At 41.0% G+C, this 21235-nt stretch overlaps 1 protein-coding gene across 2 annotated transcripts in view; it reads right to left on the bottom strand.

Annotated features, from left to right (window-relative positions):
• Positions 1-6773: 6773 nt before the first annotated feature.
• Positions 6774-21235, bottom strand: part of CUL1 (cullin 1) — a 136806-nt gene continuing 122344 nt past the window's right edge. For both annotated transcript variants that reach the window (XM_089687358.1, XM_089687366.1), the window contains exons 18-22: positions 20781-20828; positions 17367-17449; positions 14735-14840; positions 13020-13133; positions 6774-7358 (exon numbers count right to left, since the gene is read on the bottom strand). In XM_089687358.1, the coding sequence (XP_089543484.1) occupies positions 7278-7358; positions 13020-13133; positions 14735-14840; positions 17367-17449; positions 20781-20828 (432 nt within the window). In that variant the 3' untranslated portion in view covers positions 6774-7277. The remainder of the gene's footprint in view (positions 7359-13019; positions 13134-14734; positions 14841-17366; positions 17450-20780; positions 20829-21235) is intronic.

The following is a 21235-nucleotide window of genomic DNA, read 5'->3' as shown; positions in this document are numbered from 1 at the left end:
CATCCACCAATCCAAGTGCTGTTCTATATTTATTGCACCTTTCTGATGTCACTAATAAAGTGCTCTTCCGCCACATAATAGCGTAACTGAACTCACCAGAGAGATATGCTGGTCAGATTATAAACCAGCAAAACCGCATGTTATAGGAGTAACGATCTGCAGTTCTATCTCCAGAGGCTTTTAAAAACTGCATCACACTATCCCATATCTCATGAGGAGAGAAAGAAAAATGGAGCAGCCATAGTGTAAAACCATTCAATCTGTTAATTCAAATAAAAGCACTAAAGCCACTCACATAGACTTGTGTCAGAAGTGATCACGCATAAAATCGTAAAGCTGGTTAATCCCCGGCCATACTCTATTGATCGCAGAACAACCGCCATGTGTGGTGACGTCACCTCCCAGCCCTGCCCTACGCATTTCATCACTTGACATCCTCTGAGATTGAGATTTTATTTGCAGTATGCTGGATGATATATAATTAGTTGCACTTTATTTTATGTCATATGGTTGCACAAGACACTTTGCCATTAATCACATATATGTGCTCTAATATTAAATAATAAGATAGTCTACATGTCTGTTTTTTGCACTTTAGCCAGGAATGTTCTATAATATGAGACAATAGTCTATATCTTTCACATGGTTGAGGGGGACGGAAGTATATATGGGTAGCGCTGTTCATTTTCTTTGACAATTTATTAGTGGATGGTTATACCATGTAGGACAGCAGCTACTTTGTTAGTTTTGTTTTTGAACAAGTGTAAAGGTCTGAAGCACAGTCCTATACAATATTTTGTACACCCCAGAGTACACTGGAAGTACCTGTGACCAGTGAAAGCGATGACAGTTCAGCGCTAGAAGGCAGTTTGACAGGTAAGTCTGTCATAATGTGCTAATATAAGGCATTTATTACTGTTAACTTGTGCTCAGACTATTCACATTAATTAACTAGATAATGTGCTCAAACAGTAAAGGCACTTTAAAACAAGCCCTAGTAACCTCTGTAGCTATGTTGGGTGGAGAAATGTGTCTTCAAAGTTCACAAAAGAGGCACTGAAGTCCCAGCTCATTTCTACTTTTGTTTCAGGGGCGAGCAGATCTTGGTATCATGCCAGCCCTCTACTGTACGCACACAGCAGGTATTTCAGTAAGGCTGCTTTCACATTGATCCTTTCCTTTCAAAAAGCTGAAGAAAAACATGTATTCCTATGAAACTCTTCACACTGATCTGTTGGGGGTCCAATGCGTTTTTCAAAGTCATGCTGCATTTTTGATGTAGAAAGCAAAAAAACACCTCCCCGTTGAAATCAATGAAAAATGCACATGCGTTGTGGTTTTGAGACACGTCCTTTAACCCGTTCATGCCTAAGGGTAAAACAAATCCTTAATGCCTAAGCACAATTTTGCAACGTTGACATGTGTTAGTAAAACCGTACATATCACAACTACTTTGTACATCCAGGTGAATACCTTTTTCTTTTTTTTTTTTTTTTTTTTTCAGGACAAATTGGGCTTTCATTTGGTGGTAAATGGTAATGGATATATCCTGTTTTTTTTTCCATTATCAAAGGAAAACTGGCCCAAAATAAAAAAGATTTTTTGTTTTTACTATTTAGCGGTGTTTCTTTTTACTACCGTAACCTACCACCAAAGAACACCCCAAAATACATTTTCCAGCTCTTGAAAATTGCAGCGATACATATATGTGTGTTATTTGTTGCTTGCACCCGTAGTAAAGCCCAGAAAGAATAGTGCACATTTTGTTTTTTTTACCTAAAACACACTGACACCAATAAAAATAAAATAATCCTGACCTTTGACCCAAACACTAACCCTGGTACTGAACTAGATCAAACCTTGATCTAGGTATTTGTTAAAAAGAAAGGAAAAGAGATAATTAAAAATAAAGAACATTTTTTCCCTGTATGCAAGGAGTTAGATGCAATGTATCTCTCTCCTCCATTGACAGAAAAAAAAAAGGGGGGGGCAGGCTGTACAGTGACTGATCACTGTGATAATGTGACAATCAGAAGCTATCACAGCGATCATGTGACCCAGAGTCCCAGGTCCTGATCGTTAGAGCAGCACCCGGGGCTCTCAGTAACACCCCAGTCTTTGTGCTGGGTGCGTGCTCCCAGCATAATGGTAGGTACACACATAGCAGCCCCACTGAAAAAAAAAACAGTTCTGTGAGGCTGCATATTTTTGTGATGTTGGTGCCAAGGAGTTTAAAAAACACCACAAACGCTGTAAAAGCCCAGCAAAAATGCATATGTGTTTTTGCCATGGATCAGTGTGAAAGTAGCCTTTGAAACCTCTTTGTTGTGGTCTTTGAGGATGAATTACTGCACAGTATATAGATCTAGAGAGCAGAGTGAGGGCGTTTATGATTTGTAAGAAGATGTAAATATCTTAATGTCCATAGTCTGGGCACAGGTGCACTTTTAGGTTAGCTAATTACCTGTCAAGTGTACCCTTTTGCTTCAGATCTATTTCAAAATATGTAGCAATGGCAGCCCCCAAGGATCTCTTAGAAATTATTTCCTTAAAGGCTTCTCAGCAGTCATATGTGGTACTTCTAATGGCTCATATACACGGAGCGTTTGGAAAACTCTTCTGAACGATGGAAACTGACTGCTGGAAAACATAGGTTAAAAAACATTTAACCTATGCGTTTATGTGCATTTAGAAGCATTTTTAAAAGATAACCTCAGGAGACCTTCCCAAATACCCAGAATGCACTGAAAAATAGTAAATAATTAACTATTCCAGACATTTTGAGAGAAATAGAGCAGAAGCAGAGAGAGCAGTTTGTGTTGAGATGAACTGTCTTTTCTGGTTGTATTCACTATGGATCCCATAATAATGCAGCACCTTCTACCATTTTTTGCTTCACGCAAAACCTGGAACGGACTGCGCTGGTGTACTAGGTCCATTAGAATACATGGAAAAGGCAGTGCATGCATTTCTGATGGAAAAAAAGGCTCTGGACAGGATCTGGATATGGAACAGTTAAAAAAAAACTCTAAAACCGCAAATGCTTATAAACGCAGTTAACCACATTTACGCACGTTTGAAAGCCGGAAAAATCTACTCCCGAACGCAAGTTTGGTGCGTTAAAAAAAAATTACTGTAAACGACATAGTGTACATGGACACATAGGAAAACATTAGGGAGAGTTCAGGGGCTGCTGAAAAAACCGCTCAACAGCTCCTGAACGTCAGTTTATCAGCTTCAGTGTACATGAGCCCTAAGGCTGACATCCAAATGAAAGTCACTTTGTTACTTGGGTTAAGGGTCCCACACAAAATGTTCAATGATGTGACCCAGTCCTCTGTTAAAGAGAACATGTTATAAGAGAAATGTGGTGGCTGCCACTGTTCACCTTTTCTTCTGAAAATGCTAGCTGCTTTGCATAATACTTCACACGACTTTGATGCTTAACGAGTATGCATGTTTGGACAATTAAGCAGATCAAGATAGTTAGAATCTCAGAGTCAGCGAAACCACTTGTTAGTACAACACAAGCATTTTCAGAAGACGCTACGGCACTACATATTTACTAAATTTATATGCCAGTACCATGCAATTCAAGCTACAGCCCACACGACTTTATCCTGGTACACATGCAGATTTGGCATTACTTGAAGCTGTATCACCCTCACATGAAAAGCTTGCTAATCTGCCCTGGGGATCCACTGCTCATCCCCCTCTCACCACTGCTATCCACCAACACTGGACAAAGGAGACAGCAACTCAGCACAGAGGAGAGGGGGTATGACAGGCAGTGTGTACAGAGCCAGCATAACTCCCTTCCCACCCTCCATCTGTCCATAGCACGTGGCTATACATTTATTTCTTGATGCCTCCACTCACTGTATATTGCAATGCCTTCAGTCACAGCTCCAGAGGTCAAAGTTTACAAAATGTTTTCCTATAGTGCGGTTTTTTTTTGCCTTCCTCTGGATCAACTGTGGGTATAGAATTATTTTTTTTTTTTTTACTTTTATGGTTGAACTGGATGGACTTTTGCCTTTTTTCAGCCAGACTATGTAACTATAGTACACTCACATTATTAATCACAGTACCTTCTGTTCAGGTGTACACTTGGGTCTCCCTACGGCGCCAACTGCTCTGGAAAGAACAGCAGCTGTTTTATCTCATGTCCTCGGCAGAACGTACTATGATTAATGAAAAATGTTCATGTAGAAGTTGACCTCAAAAGCTGTGATGGAATGGATTACTTAAGATACAGTAAGTGGAGACATCAAGAAAAATATAAAGCATTTGCTTTGGATGGATGGTATTTGGGACATATTTAGCACCTGCTTGCCATATGGGGCTCAGTCTTTCACTTCAAAATAGGGAGCGGAGAAGAGATTAGGAGGAACAGGGCTACAGAATGAAGAGGGGGTGGGGGGCTCAGTGCTGGCTGTAACGCTCTTATAGGAACACCCATAATTTAAGCTTTAGAAAGGGGGGGGGTGTATATCCAGCACTGACAGAAATAAAAATATTTTATTTGAAAACCCTTGCACAGTGAATCCCCTTGGTTGGGGGGGTCAACAAGCTTCTTGTGGCGATACCTCTTCGCAATGCCAGTTTTGGGCTACAAAATGAAAATCGGAAAGCAAAAAAAGGAAATAAATTGCTGTTTGTTCAAGTACATCCAGTAGATGGCACCATTACACTGAAAAGGAGAAACCGTCTATAAGGCAGTGTTTGTGGACAGCCCTCCCAATTATTAATTACTTTGTTTCCAATAAAGTCAGCTGTTATGGCTACACACACAGAATGTTAGACAACTGTGTGCTTCCAACCTTATGGCAACTATTTGAGGAAGATACTTTTCTGTTCCAGCATGACTGTGCTCCTGTGCACAATGCCAGCTCCATGAAGACAATGTTTGACAAGTTTGGTGTGGAGGAACTGGAGCATCCTGCAAAAAGCCTTGACCTCATTGAACACCGAAGAGATCTGAGCCAGGTCTACTTATCCAACATCACTACCTGACCCCACAAATGCTCTATTGACTGAATGGGCACCAATTCCCACAGACAATAATTTATAGAAAGCCTTCCTCCAGGAAGCTGTTATAGCTGCAAAGAGAAGACCAACCCTATATTAACCGCTTGCCGACCCGCTGCAGTGTTTTTACTGTGGCAGGGCGGCACCTGTACCACGCGTCTTTTAACGTCGCTGTGCAAAAATAGGTAGGGGGCGCGCACCCGCCCTACCTGTCCCGCCGATCATGGCAGCGGGTGTCCATCACCGGCTCCCGGCATTGGCGATTACAAGTAATCACTGACAGATAACACGGCTGCAGTGTTTACATTGCAGCTCTGCTATCTGTCAGTTCAGAGCACATTGAACCTGAGAGAAGACTTTATCTCTCAGGATCAGCGTGTTCCTGTGAAGTACACACCCCCGCCCCCTAGTAAAACACTCCTCTCACATGGTTAACCCTTTCTTTACCTAATAAAAGTTAACCCCTTCCTCCCCAGTGCCATTAGTACAGTGTCAAGCGTTTTTTTTTTTTTTTTGCACTGATCACTGTATTGGTGTCTCTGGGGATGTCAGTGACCCCAAGTCAGTTCCCCCCCAGTGTCAAAATGTCTGCCGCAGTCCCGCCATAAGTCGCTGATCACGGTCATAAATCGCTGATCACTGTCATAAGTCGCTGATCGCCATTATTAGTATAATAAAAAAAAATCCCAGTATCTTTCCCGCCATTTGTAGACGCTATAACTTTCACGTAAACCAATTAATTTACACATATTGGGATTTTTTTTTAAGTAAAGACATGTTGCAGAATACATTTTGGCAGAAATTTATGACTAAATTTGATTTTTTAATTTTTTTTACTGGACATGTTTTATAGCAAAAAGTCCAAAATATTGATTTTTTTCTCAAAATTGTTGGCCTTTTTTATAGTGCAAAAAAGAAAAAACCGCACAGGCGATCAAATACCACCGAAAGAAAGCTCAATTTGTGGGGAAAAAAAAAAAAGGATGTAAATTTTATTTATGTACCATATTGCATGACTGCGCAATTATCCGTTAAACTAGAGCAGCGCTGAATGCAAAAAAATGTTGTAAACTGCAGTATCTATACCATAGTTTGTAGATGTTATAACTTTCACACAAAGCAATCAATGTACACTTTTTGGGATTGTTTTCTACCAAAAACATGTAGCAGAATACATTTTGGCCTAAATTTATAACTAACTTTGAGTTTACTATATATTTTTTAGAGCTGAAAGTAAAAAATAGTTTTTCTTCAAAATGTTGGGTCTTTTTTTTGTTTATAGCGTGAAAAATAAAAAGCGCACAAGTGATCAAATACCACCGAAAGAAAGCTCTATTTGTGTGAAAAAAAGGACGTAAATTTCGTTTGGGTGCAGCATTGCATGACCGCGCAATTATCAGTTGAATTAGTGCAGCGCCGAGTAGCAAAAAGAGGCCTGGTCAGGAAGGGGGGTAAATCCTCAGGAGGGTAAGTGGTTAATGTCCGTAGTTTTGAAATGGGATGTACAAAAGCTCATACATAATGGGCAGATGTCCACAAACATTTGCCAATACAATGCATCTCTCCAACCATTCATTTCTAGGAATCCCACAAAGGGTTAAAACGTGCATATCTTGCCATTGTGTGACAATGAAAAAAGCATTGTAGATTTCCTTACCAAAAGATGGTCTCTGTAGGACGATTCTTAGCTCATGGTCCCATTTCAGAGGGGTTACCAGCTGAACACAACTCGTACAGAAAGGTTTGAATTTTTTTTTTCCGGTTTTATTTTCACACATTAAAAAAATGAAACACACTATACAAATGGGATTTCATAGCAGATTACATTAGGTCCATTCCATACTCTAGGTCATTGTGCTGCCAATATATTTAGAACTAGCTTCATTGACATCTGGTGCCTGTACAGCAAAATTGGACTGATTTAAAAGGAGGGAGGTGGTAGCATGCAAACATCAGTTTGGGTACAGGCTCCCCTCAGTTCTTAAATTAAAAGGGCTTAGGTGTCCATATATCCATATTTACATGCTTGAAATGGTGGCAGTCCCTGGGCTGGCGTTTGGGAGTCCTGTTTCTGGGTTGGTAAAAAGAGTCGGACCAAGTGGCAGCAATTCAGCTCCTATGAAGTTCCTTTGTGTCACCATTCTTTCCATCATATCACTTTCACTATCTGCTGAGTGTCACACAAATGACATTTATCCAATCAGGCAATTTCTAAATAATAAGTATAAAATTTTCTTTTTTCTTATTCAAGCCAGATAACTGTATGTGTCCTTTTCTCCATCCACGCGCTCCAAGTACTCCTTTTCTATAAGGATGTCGATACATTTCTGGGGAGAAAGAAAAAACAGTAGTGAGAAGCCATTTCAATACAATCATCAGACAAACAATTCCAGGACAATGATAATATAAGAAATAGAGGAAAAACAAAAGCGCCACAAACTAAATAAAATGAAAGCTGCATTCCTAACCAAAAAAAAAGGTAAAAATGTGAATAAATCAAAGAGTGCGCTAAATATAAGTAAATACAAAAATTATTAGTTTAAAATGATGTCCGTGATAAAAAAATATATAAAAGTCCATCCACCATCACAAAGTAATTAAACAGTTCTGAAATCTTGTGAATTTATTCACAATTCCAGGACAATACAAAGAAATGACATTAGGGTGTGCAAAGTGGCCCATTTCTAAAGTTGTAGTCTTGGAGAAGGTAGTATGGAAGGTGCACACAGCCTCCTTATTTATCCAGGTTTTTAGGGTATTCCGGAAAGGTAATATTAAGTACAACACAGGGGCGGACTGACAACTCATGGGGGCCCCCGGGCAATAGGGGATCATGAGGCCCCTGTGTCCTTGCACAAACTCAAAAAAGCCTATGAAAAAGGTACCAGGGGCATCTCATGGGGCCCCCTACTGACCTCGGGCCCTCGGGCAGTGCCCAAGTTTCCAAATGGTCAGTCCGCCCCTGGTACAACCTACCATATTACTCTCCACTAATGAGATGATTTCAAGTTTATCCCCTACCAACAATCTGAATAGAAAAGTTATGTTTTTGAAGGGATTGGTGTCACTATGAGATGAGCCTGTCATATCTTACTCCTCCACTCCATCTGTCATTACTAATATTATTTATAACGAGGTACAGTATCTGCTTCCCCCACTCTCCACCTTCACAGCATCGTGCATATTACTACAGTATATGTGCACTTTTAGACTTTTACAATGCAGTTTAACTGATACAATGCAGCAATGTCCATTAGCCAGCAGGTGCCTCCCTTTCAATTACTTTGTATAGTAACAAAGAGCAGGCAAGTCAATGTGGTATTTGTTGGGCCACATGCAACCTCTCACTTCTTCCTTGCAATGACACCAGAAGTCTCAAGAGACACAGCCGTGTTCTTGAGCGAGTGTGGTGTAAAACTAAATCCCTGCAAGACTTCACCCTGTACAAATCTGCCCTTCTCAAATACATCTCCGGCCTCCACGCTGCTAAACAAACCTACTACACCACCCTTTTATCCAATCCTCGTCAAATCTTTTCTACCCTTAATTCCTTACTTCACCCCCACTGCCTCCAGCCGCCAACTTGCTTACTGCCCATGAGATTGCCAATCATTTAAAAAACAAAACACAAATTCATGGTGAGATATCCAGTGTCCAGCTTTTTCCCCCAAACACACCATGTCCCACACTACACTCAACACTTTCCTTCAACCCTGAGGAAGTTACCAAACTCCTTTCCGCTGCCCACCTCACCTCTCACAATTACTGCAACCACCTTCCTGCTCCATCATAAACTCTCTAACCGACATCTTCAACCTCTCCCTATGCACTGGTCACCCCCATAAAAAAACAAAAAAAAAAAAAAACCCTCGCTAGACCCCATCTGTTTGAATTACTTAAGACTCCCTGCTCCCCTTTGCCTCCAAGCTTCTTATGCCTTATCCACAACCGTATGAGTTGCTAACTCACCGACAACCACCTTCTCAATCCCCTACAGTCCGGCTTTTGCCTGCAACATCCCACCGAAACTGCCCTGTTAAAACTCACCAATGGCTTACTAACTGTTAAAACCAATGGCCAGTACTCCATACTCTTAGACCTTTGTTGTCACATACAATACAGTCTCCTCCGCTCCTCTTCCTATTGGGGTACCCAAAGGCTCTGTCCTTGCCCCTCCCTCTTCTCTCTTTATACTTCTTCCTTGGGCCAACTGATAACCTCCCATGGCTTCCAATACCACCTCTATGCAGATGACACCCAGATCTATTTCTCAACTCCTCAACTCACCCCCTCAATCTCCTTACGATTATTTACTGAGCGACATGTCCGTTTGGATGTCACACCACTTCCTCAATCTTTTTAAAACTATATATTTCCTCCTCCCTGATCTCCTCCATATGACTTTACCATTGAGATCAACGACACAACCATTGGTCCCTCCACTCATGCCAGGGTGCTAGGTGTAATCCTAGACTTGAGCTCTCCTTCAGCCCCATATCCAATCACTGGCTAAATCTTGCCGCCTCAACACCGCAATTTCCGGCATTTGCAACATTCTGACAAATGACACCACAAAACAGCTTATTCACTCCTTGGTTATATCCCACCTTGACTACTGCAACTCCCTCCTCACTGGCCTACCCCTACACACAGGCTATCCCCCCCCCCCAGTCTATTATGAATGCTGTTGCTAGACTAATACACCTTACTGATCAGTGACTGCTACCCCTCTCAGCCAATCTCATCACTGGCTTCTATTAGCCCAACGTGTAAAATTCAGAATACTAATCACAACGTACAAAGCCATCCACAACATCGCCCCCAGTCACATCACCAACCTCATCTGCAGATATTGCCCAAACGGTCCTCTCCTCTCACTCCAAGACCTCCTGCTCTCCAGTTCCCTTGTGATCTCCTCCCACTCTCGCCTCCAGGACTTCTTCAGAGCCTCTCCCATACTTTGGAACTCCCTGCCCCAGTATATCCGGTCAGCTCCTACCCTGTCTGCCTTTAGGCAATCTTTGAAAACCCACTTATTCCGGAAAGCCTACCCCACCTTCACCTAAGAACTGTACTTGAGTCACCTACATCAGATCATCCCCTGCCGCTATTACCTTTTGTATCATCACCCCCTCCCTTTAAAATTGTAAGCTCCATGAGCAGGGCCCTCCTATTCCTTCTGCATTGAACTGTATTGTAATTGTACTGTCCACCTTTATATTGTCATTGCGTAAACTGTTGGTGCTATATAAATCCTGTATAATAATAATCAAGCCAGTCTTAGAACTTTAAAAATTTAATGTGGCCCCAGGCTGTGCTACAGTGGATAAACATTACAATTACTTAATAAAGAAGCAGCCTAATACTTTAAATGTTTTATGGACACTTTGTCCGGGACAAAATATTTTCAACTACAGCAATTACTGTAATGAAAATAAAGTGCAATCACTACTTTTCTGGAGTCATAGTTAATAATATACGAGGGGCATTCTAGTCAAACTGGGATCTTTAATTTTACAGGTATAAAAAGGGATGCTAGCTGGCGGTACTACATGTAGTAAGTGGCAAGTGTGTCCTATTACTAATAGGAGACGCACAGGGCACAGCCCAGTAGAGACTGTTAATCAAGATTGCAGACAGCAGTGTTAGTGCATGCATTGAACAGCGTGTGGTGATGATGTTCTTGTGAACGAAGGTGTAAAACCCACGGATATCTACAGAAGACTTCAAGTACAGTACAGTGATGAGACGTTCAGCTGCAGTAAGACATTTGATTGGAGTAAATGTTTCAAAGATGGCTGTACATCCATCAGTGACAATCCAGGCTGTGATGGTTCCAAGCCCACAGCAGCCATTCAGCCCGTGGAATGCCTAAGCCTGGATAATCGACGCATAACCTGACATGAAATTGCACAAGAGACAAATCTTTCTGTGGGAACGGTGAACACAATAATGATGAAGTGAAGCAGGCTGTCCTAGGATGGTTCAGGAGTACTGACGAGTCTTTCTATGTCAAAGCTTTCCAGGCATTAAACACTGGGATAAGTGTACAAATGTAGCAGGAGAGTATGTCAAAAAATAAATGCAGTTTCCACTCCTTGAATTTTGTTCATTTAGAATATAAACTCTAAAGTCCCAGTTTGACTTGAACGCCCCTCAAATAACAGGGGTATTGCTTTAAAAAATGCATAGAGGTTCTATCAGTAATATTTTCTTGCAGCAGAAGTCCGAATCGCATGTTTGTGTTATGACAGATCCTTCACATCACGGCTCCCCTCTCATATTACATCACAATAGCATTCTTACATCCGTGTCCACAGTACTCCCTGCGTATCAAAAACCCACCTTTACATCACAGACCACCTCACACCCACTTCACAGTAGTGTTCATATTCCCCCCCCCCCCCCCTTTATTCACAGCAGTGTCCTCAACCCCACTTCCTATCACCCTCCTCACAGCCATGGCCTAGCCCCCCTTCCCATCACCCAACCCTCTTCTTCCACAGCCATTTCCTCTTCTTCCTTTCACATCAACCCACCCCCCCAAGCCATTTCCTCTACCCCCTCACTCTCTCACCTTAAACAGTTATCCAGGACTGAAGGTGGGAGGCACAGGAGCAATGGATGGAAGACAGGAGTGGGAGCTGCTCAATTAAACATTTCATATTTACAAGCTGGTGATTGGAACCTGCTGGTTACTTGAGAAGTGAACTCCCATTCCGGCCCTCCGTCCAGTACTACTGCTGTGCCTCTCACCTTGCATCTAGAACTGTCCTGCCTCCCACTCTTCTGCACTGCTGTGGGAATGAAAGCAACGGAAACTGGGAGGAAAGTAGCAGCTCCTAAGTGGCGTGATCATGGTGGTCCAGATGGGACCGTGACTCGGCCTGGATCATGATCCACCATTTAGTGATGCTTCATATATAGTGTGCCTTTCACAGTAAAACTTGCAGGTTTGACCCACTCAGTGCAGCTAACGTGCCAAAGAATCTCCAGAACCTCTTTGGGCATGGAGTGACGTGCAACCAAGTGTGAATGAAGCTTCTGCATTGCTTAAAGCTAAACTAAATAGCTAAATACACAGATAAAATACTATCTGGAACCCATTTTACCTGCCATCAATTTGTCAATTTGCATCCAGTTCTCTCATGCATCACAGCTCTGACTAGCAGGATAAGGAAGCTAATTTTCATCTGCTGCAATTAAGTAACACTTTCATGTCCTTTCCCTTTCCCAACCTGTGACTGGAAAGTAAGACCAGGCTCACATTTGTGTGGTACGGTTACACACTCGTGTTAATGTGCATTGCATTAAAAGTAGTGCATTCATGTTGAATAAGCTGCTGGCACACCTAAATCATGGGGAAAAAAAACTGCACCCACTCTTTCAGAAACTACAGTGCACTGGGGTGAGCTGCACCGTGGTGTGTTGGCTTGTTGAGTTGGGGTGCTATTCATTTCTGGATTTCATCTTGCATGTAATCATCCAAAGGAAAAGCTGATGTCGTCAGTCATTCTGTATGCACATCAAGTTCCTAAACCTCCCAAGACATACTGGTAGGTTAATTGGCTCCTATCTAAATTGGCCGTAATATGTGTTTGTATGAATGTGAGTTAGGGCCCTTAGATTGTACACCCCTTGAGGGTTAGGGACTGATGTGAATGTACAATATATATGTAAAGCGCTGCGTAAATTGACAGCGCTATATAAGTACCTGAAATAAATAAAATAAATGTAAGCCCAGAACTGACAATTGTTATCACTGCAAACATATCCGGAGGAGGACAGAACCAAAAATGTTACAATAGTGGTTTCCCTTCTTGCGCTACATTTCTGTAGGACAGAAGGAGCATGAACCTGGTAAGCACAGAAAAATAACAGTCCAAGGTCTGTTTTCCAATGTTTTAAATAAAAGAGTTTCATAGCGAAGATTTTTTTTAAGCGGTAACACTAGATATTCCACAGAAAGCAGAATCTATTTTACACACCTTGATTACAGGAACGCGTGGCTTGAATCTTGATGATAACTGGGTCAAGACTTCTCCAAGGAGTTGCTGGTGTTTCAAGACCTTTCTCATTTTCATAATTCGTACAATGGCGGCCTAAATCACAAGAAAATGTGCACTTAATATTACAGAGATTTCAATGACTGTTGTAAAATATAAAACAAAATACAGAAAAAAAAAAAATCAAAGAAAGTGAAATTTACGTATTTCACGTTTATTAAAAAAAGAAAGCTACAATTTGAAAACATAAGATATATAAAAAAAGTATACATTTTTTAGTACTAGCGCTGCGGTTAATGGTCCCTAGTGCCCAGCCTCACAAGTTCCATTGTAGGGAAGCTTCAAGACTGTTTCAAAGTATTAACACAGCAATCAAAGAGTACTTGGCTAGCAATCATTAACACATGCCTCCTAAATCTAAGCTATACCCCCCAGACTTGTATGCATTGTTTACTCCAAAATCAATTCTTCTGTGTAATTTCTTCATATCTCAGTTTTTTTTTTTTACTTACCATCTTTCACCAATATGTGGAAAAGGTTAAAACACAAAACCAGTATGAGCAATATGAATTAAATTAAACCTATAGATTTGACTTTGGAAAGGTTAAACAACAACATGATCTGCCTATTTTTAAAGCCTCACCACGTGGAATCGGTTGTAAGCACTTTCTATGTGATCAACCATATTAAAAGCATCAGACTTGATTATTTGCAGACAATTAAACTGACCCTGTCACCAATCAGAATATTTATGTGGAATGTTCATGTAAAAGCAGTCACTCCCTAACTTAAGCACCATGCAATTTGTGGAACGCCAAACTTATTCATTGAGTAACTGCTATGGAATATGCAATCATATTAGGTAAGAGAATGGCGCCATCTGAGTAAAAATGATCTCCGGCATCCTATGAACTTATCTAATCTGAACTCCCACATTTTTGGCACTGCAATGAGCTGCAGGCTGGGTCATTTATCCCCTCTGCAGCTCAACAGAGTACAAAGTAATGGGAGTTCGGTTTAGAGAGGAGTTGAGAAGATGCCCAAGCTCATCTCTACATCTGAGACTTTCTCACAGGTCTTTTGCTTGTAATAGACTCCCTTTAAACAGGAACTGTTTTTCAGGAACAGTACTTTTGATACAAGTTGTCCTTTTAAGCCATGGCCCTCCCACTAAGTACATCCTTCCTAGTCATTACTTAAACCCCGACACCCCCCCGCCCCTCACCCTCCATCAATCTTCTCTATTGCAGCCCTGATTTGAGCAACACATCCTTTACGAAAAGTCCTCACTGGGTCCTCACTGGGTCCTCTGCACCATGGCCCTACTCATTTCTATAGGAAGCTGTAATCATGCTGGTTTCCAGCCATCCTTTAAAATACAACTCTTCCCAAAGAAGTTAATTGGGCAGCAGTGCACATGTGCAGGATAAAGAGGATGCAGCAAGCACACTTTCTGCACTGCTTGAAAGGCTTTATGGCTCTTGGCAGGACTGTAGAGTGGTGATACAGGGACAGAATTAAGAATTGGACCAGGTGGGCTGCACTCTTTACTGAAGTCTATCGATGAAAACAGTTTCAAATGGTAAACTTATTCCAGGTTAAAATGCCACTGCTCTTTTCATCAAGGTTGAGGGTATTTAACCTGGATTCTGAGCATATAAAAAGGAATACCCTAGAGCCAGAAATCAGGGTATTACCTGGATGAGAAGTTTTCGATCTTCCTCAATGTTTTTGTGCGTCGTCTCCTGTTCTTGTTTCTGCTCAGTTTTCATGGGGACGTTAATGTTAACTCTAAGCTTCTTACTGCCAAGTCAGACATAGAAGAAAAAAAAAAAAAGTATAAAAATTATTGTGATATCCAATAAAAGTTTAAAAGAAAACATGTTTGCTTTTCGCACTGAAAGCACAGACCAAAATTTTAACAATTTAAACCTATCCACCCAACATTTCCAGAAAGTAAGCCTTTCCCCTTTTTGGTCCAAATCTCATCCAAGGCTTTATCTGTGTAAATTAACCCTCAGGAGTTGAAATCTATATTGTGCAAACTAATCGTTAAAAACACCCTTGTTTTTTATTGTAGTTAATTGTTCTACCAACTTTGTTTTTTAATACAATCACTCTTCAAAAGTATCTGGAAAACTTTGGTTGGAATTATCTGCACACTTGCTTAATACAAAGCTCCAGGTGAACAGATATACATACCTGAAATATATAGATGCAGTGCAACAAATTTTACCTGCCAAACCATTTGTAATTCTGTTCAGCCAGTCATCTGATCCAGACACCCATTACAGGTTTCACAGTCAGGCTCTAGACTTCTCTCCAAACTACACTGCAGTAATGTAATACAGCATGGTCTGTGACCCAACCTAGCCTAAGTCGTCCCTATACTGACCTCTAAGTGTTACCTGTTTAGGGCGATAGTACCATACACCCCTGAGTGCTGCCCCCTCTCTCCCAGTCTCAGTGCTGTGGAGGATTGCAGGTTTTGTGGAAGATTACAACAGTATATCACGAGTTAGAACTAAAATGAGTACCTAAATCAAAGTCAAAATATTTAAAACATAATTGGTTTACTTTGATTGCTTGATTGTATTTTGCAGCAGCTCAAGAATCACTATTCTCACTTTTGATTAGTAGAATGTTTTAGGTATGAGTGTATGCATTATACAAAAGTTGTTTTTTTTGTTTTTTTAAGTTCTAGATGTGAAAATCATCTTGATGCAAATACATTCCAGTGTGTGCTAGGGCTTTTAGAAAACTGATTTTGAAGTATAGTTCTTAAAGACAAGTGCTTTTTATATATGCAGCCACTGCTTCCAGTTCTGTACTGCAGTAATTATGCTTTACTTGCTCTCTCAATGCTTTTCTGTAAAGCCAATCAGATTGATGGAAGAATTTCCTATTCTTGTACAGGGATCATAACTGCTAGATAGCACCTACATTCTACAAAACTGTATATAAAGCAGAAGAACTGAAACATGGAAAATCAAACAAATAAGTCACATAGTCTTTACAAAAACTGTACTCATTGACCAGGGACTATGGTTTCCCCATAATACAAATCTATCTGAACAAAAAACAAAAGCCAACAAAACTTTTTTGAAATATTTAGGCTTTGGGACTGTCATACTGATCCTTGCTGCAACATTTAACACTGATTGTATTATTTTTTTTTTTTTTAAGTTATTTATATAGTGCCATCAGTAGCGCAGCACTTTACACCTATGTGACGGGAGTCACTCTGGGTTGGGGCCCATGGAACCCAGCTCACTTTGGAGAGGTGGGGCGACCCCTGTCTCAGCTCCCCATATCCCTCTTATGTGTAAATCACCCTGTGCCTGTTAGGGGTGCAGGGTAATCTGTCCTAATATTGTGTGGGGGTGTTGATTGTTTAATGCCATGTGGTTGCATCCCATTGTTCTATTGTTTGTCTGGCTTGGGAGCAAACTATTATGGGATGTATGTGTTTGTGTATTAGCTTAGTGGGGGGGGGGGGGTCTCCAGCAGCCCTCCCTCCTGATGGGACTGTCTGCTGGTGTGAAGTTTGAATATCTGTGTGTCTCTTATTACTAAATGTAGATTGCCCCACCCTGTGTCATTATGCAGGGAGGAGAGATTGTCCCCTGAGTGTATATATCTTGTATCTGTGTTCAAATAAACTAGTCTACCTTCTGGATTACTTCAAGACTGGTGTCGTCTAGTCTTGTATGGTCGGCTGTGGTGTCTGTTGTTGGTGTTCGGACGGGGAAGCGGTAGTCTAACGGAAGGACTCAAGCGCAGCCTGGGTCGGTTCCGTTACAACCTGTATTGTACATTCACATCATTCATAAACTATCAAGGGGTGTACAATCTAAGGCCCACAACTCACATTCATACATACACAAACTACGGCCAGTTTAGACAGGAGCCAATTAACCTACCAACATGTCATTGGAGTGCGGGAGGAAACCAAAGTACCGGGAGGAAACCCACACAGGCACAGGGAGAACATGCAAACTCCAGGCAGGTAGTGCTGAGGTTGGGATTCGAACCAACGGTGCTAGTGCTGCTAGACGGAAGTTCTAACTACTTTGCCATTGTGCTGCCCCATGTCTAAATACCCATCCTATTTACATCAGTGATCAGCAGCTCATTAACTAGTAAATTAAAGCAAAGGATGACAGCCCAGGGCCTACATCTTTTTAAACAATTCAGCAATGGAAGGTTCCACATTGTCTGTCCTCAAAGGTCCCATCTTGCAAGACAGCTATATTCCAATCTATTCAGCAGAAAAAAAAAAAAAACTATACAAGACATAAAAACTGTTAGGAATTTACATCTACATACTTTTTATAGCCCAAATACAGCTTTATTAAGATATCCGGCCTCAACTCCACTTCATCAACATTTGCATTTTCATCTTCTAATACCTGTAGTAAAGAAAGAAATATAAAAAATTAAAAAAAAAAAGGAAAAAGAAGTTATTCAGTAATATCTGAAACATAACATTTTTAGGTTTACAATCAATCTGGTAATTCTTGCATACTATTATAGAAATATTTAAAGGCCAGCAATGCTTTAATTTTCAAGGAGGGGAAAAAAAGAAGAAAAGAAGGACTAAGCTTTTTCCCATTTTAATAATGTGTGAAAAGTCAAACCCTGTCAGGTATTTCCACCCTTCCTGTCCACACTGCAGAGATTTCACCAACTTCCTGTCTCTGTGAGCATAAAGGAATTACAGGAAAACCTTCCCATCGGTGACATAGATGGCAATTAAAGAAATATGACAGAGGTTTTAATCAGCCCCCAAACAACAAAATCCAAGTGTTTTTATACTGTCTGTTGGAGATTTCACTTGCTTGGCAATAGATCTACATTCAGGCACAGGGCCTGTTCTTGAACATAACGCATTAAAGTATGGTACTCATCAAATAAATTACTCAGAGAAAATACATAGAAATGAATAATATATCTAAATTATTGTAATTTAAAGCTTAACCCAAGGCAAATACTATTTCATGCAGTTATGTATTTATTTAATTAAAAAAAAAAAAAAAGAATTAAATGTATTTAGGCGTATCTATGGTCAAATTCAAAATCATATTTTCATATTTCTACATTGTATTTCAAATATTTCTAGCCTACGCCTAATAATCTGAAGGATCTGGAAGTTTGTAAAGTTACTTTGATCCCCACACATTTACTTACTTATACTCTGAACTGTAGTCACTATGCCCTGTGAGTAGGCATTGCTGTGTCACACAATTCACAGAGCCTGCCTTCTGAACTACAGAGGTGCTGAGAGGAGGAGTTTAAGGAGGCGGAGTCAGTACAGGAATCACAGCTTGCAGCTAGCAAGGTACCGTGGGACATGTAGTCCTTAGAAATTGAATGTAAACAGGGGAGGAAAAGCTGCAAAGCATGCAGGGAATAAAAGGAAGTTGTGGAAAGAGATGACTAGCAGACAGGCAAAACTCACAAAATGAAAGATTTTTTCCAAGTAAGCTTAAATTGGAATCTCAAAAATCCCAGGTTTCCATTGCTTTTACCTTTCTGACATCATAAAAATTAATGTGTATGTATTATTATTATACAGGATTTATATAGTGCCAACAGTTTGCACAGCGCTTTACAAAATGAAGGCAGACGTTACAGTTAAAATACAATTTTGTAAAAGAGGAATCAGAGGGCCCTGCTTGTTAGAGCCTACAATCTAAGAGGGAGGCTCAAAATGATGCAGAAGACAACTGTGGGGATAAGCTGATGGAGAACATAGCAACACAGCGTATTAGTTAGAAGCAAGATAGGCATCTTTAAAGAGAAGATTTTTCATGGATCGCCAAAATATGTATAGATTAGGAGATAGTCTGACAGATTGGGGTAAGGAGTTCCACAGGAAGGGAAAGGCTCAGGAGAAGTCCTGGACGCAAGCATGGGAGGAGGTGACAAGGGAGCTAAAGAGCAGGAGGTATTGGGAGGACTGAAGAGATCGGTTTGGTTGGTATTTTCAGACCAAGTTAGTGATGTAGCTGGGGGCACAGTTGTGGAAGGCTTTGTAAGTTGCTGTTAGTATTTTGAATTTTATTCATTGAGTGAGCGGAAGCCAGTGGAGGAACTGGCAGAGAGAGGTAGAAGACACTGAAGGGTTGGTAAAGTGCTTGAGGCTGGCAGAAGCATTCATGATGGACTGAAGGGGCAATAGCCTTGTTTGACTTCCATACTGATATGTCTGTTAGTAAATCAGTGATATGTGAGGGAGGGTGAGCGGAGGAGTAGAAAGATAGATTTGGGTGTCATCAGCATAGAAATGGTATTGGAAGCCATGAGAAGCTATCAGCTGACCCAGGGAGCAGGTGTAGATCGCGAATAGGAAAGGTCCAAGGACAGAACCATGGAAGACTGACGTTAAGAGGAAAAGAAGAAGAGGAAGTAGAATTGTAAGTGACACTGAGGGTGTGGGTGAGAGGTAAAACGAGAACCAATAGAGACACTGTCACAGAGACCAAGGAAATAAGAGGAGGAGGGAGTGGTCAATTGTATCAAAGGCAGAAGAGATCCAAAAAGAAGAGTACAGAATAGTGACCGTTGGTTTTAGCTGCAAGTCGTTTGTGAGTTTTAGAACAGTTTCTGTGGTGTTGTGGGAGAAATCCAGACTGAGCTTGAGTTCACACTGATGTGGTGCGGCACATCGCATTTGATTCGTACAGGAACCGCACCGCATTCCAGCGCAAATCACATGCGATTTCTGTGAGGTGCAATTTGAGCCATACATTTTGTATGGCATGAATCACACTGCATCCGCACCAAAAAATGAAGTGCAGGTCCCTTTTTTTGTTCGCACCAGAATCGAATCACATGGGTGTTCACATCCATGTGATCTGATTTTCCACATCGCCACACGTTTTTCAAACTGATTTCAGGGTGTCGTTAACTTAAAATACACACCCGCAGCGGGTTGTATGAACGGGGAGCGATTATGATGAGGTGCAGAAATCACACTGAAAGCAATGCGAATTCTGCACAACATCAGTGTGATCCCGGGCTTAAGGGGATCAAGAAGGTTATTCTCAGTGAGGTGATAGATGAGGCGGTTGTAGACTAGATGTTCAAAAAGTTTGGTGGCAAAGGGGATTAAGGAGATGTGTCTTAGGATGTTGAGATTTGTGGGGTCCAGTGGGGCCTTTTTGAGTAAGGGGGCATGTTTTAGAGGATTGGGAAAGATGTCATCAAAAAAGGAGAGATTGAAGATATGAGTTAAAAGAGAAAAGGATAGAGCCAGAGGGTGACCGTAGTATTTGAGAGGGAACAGGGGACAGGTGGTTAGGTGCGTGCTGGAAAATAGGTTTAGTGACTTCCTCTACAGTAGCTGGGTTAAACAAGGGAAGTATTGAATGTGCAGCTGGACATGGAAAGTAAGGTCTGGAAGATATTTGTACAGATCACAAATTGTAACTGTGACTATAGAACTCCTTTAAAACGTAGCTAGCATATATACCAGAGAGGTTTCAGTCTCTTGCAATCCCCTGTACAGTAGACTGTGAGCAGAGGGATCAGCTCAGTAGTCTGCTGCTGCTCCTGGTGGGGGACAGGGAGGTAACTACTTCAGGAAAGAGCATACAGGTGTCTTGCCAGGCTGTGTAAATCTTTGGATGACCAGAATGCTAATTCTTTTTACTGCAACTGTATATTTCGTTTGCCTGGCATTCAGCTTTAACAACCAACTTTTTTTTTTATCGTAATAAAAACAGTGCCAAAACTCACCAATAACTTTGATTTAAGCAAAATTTGTAGAACCTGAACCAGGATGTCCTGTAACGGGAAAAAAAACACACATCTTAAAATCCCTGTGATTTGCTGGTATTGTGTCCAATATTATGTTATCTGGATGGTTTTCCAAAAAATGTATAGCTCAGTGTTTTCTCACATTTCTCTTCACATTTCCAACAGTAACAGGCTTTCAAGCAGAACTGTAGTAGAATAAGCCAACGCACAAATACACTTCTTCCCAGTAATATACTATCACAATCTGCTCACCCCACTAGACACGATGTTGGATTCAATGCTCTCTTCCACACAGGTAGCCTTGCCACATTTATTGAACGTTGAAAAACTCCACATAGGAGCATTTCAGAAGATAAAAGCCACTAAACTGTGTATTGGTTCCCATGGCAGGACTGACAACAGCATGCACAAGTTTTTGTTAACACGCTATACTG

The sequence above is a fragment of the Staurois parvus genome, unplaced genomic scaffold, assembly GCF_062004578.1.
Source record: "Staurois parvus isolate SC_StPar_1 unplaced genomic scaffold, SC_StPar_1.0 ptg000020l, whole genome shotgun sequence".
Classification (NCBI taxonomy): domain Eukaryota; kingdom Metazoa; phylum Chordata; class Amphibia; order Anura; family Ranidae; genus Staurois; species Staurois parvus.
This window is presented reverse-complemented; position numbering and strand designations above follow the sequence as displayed.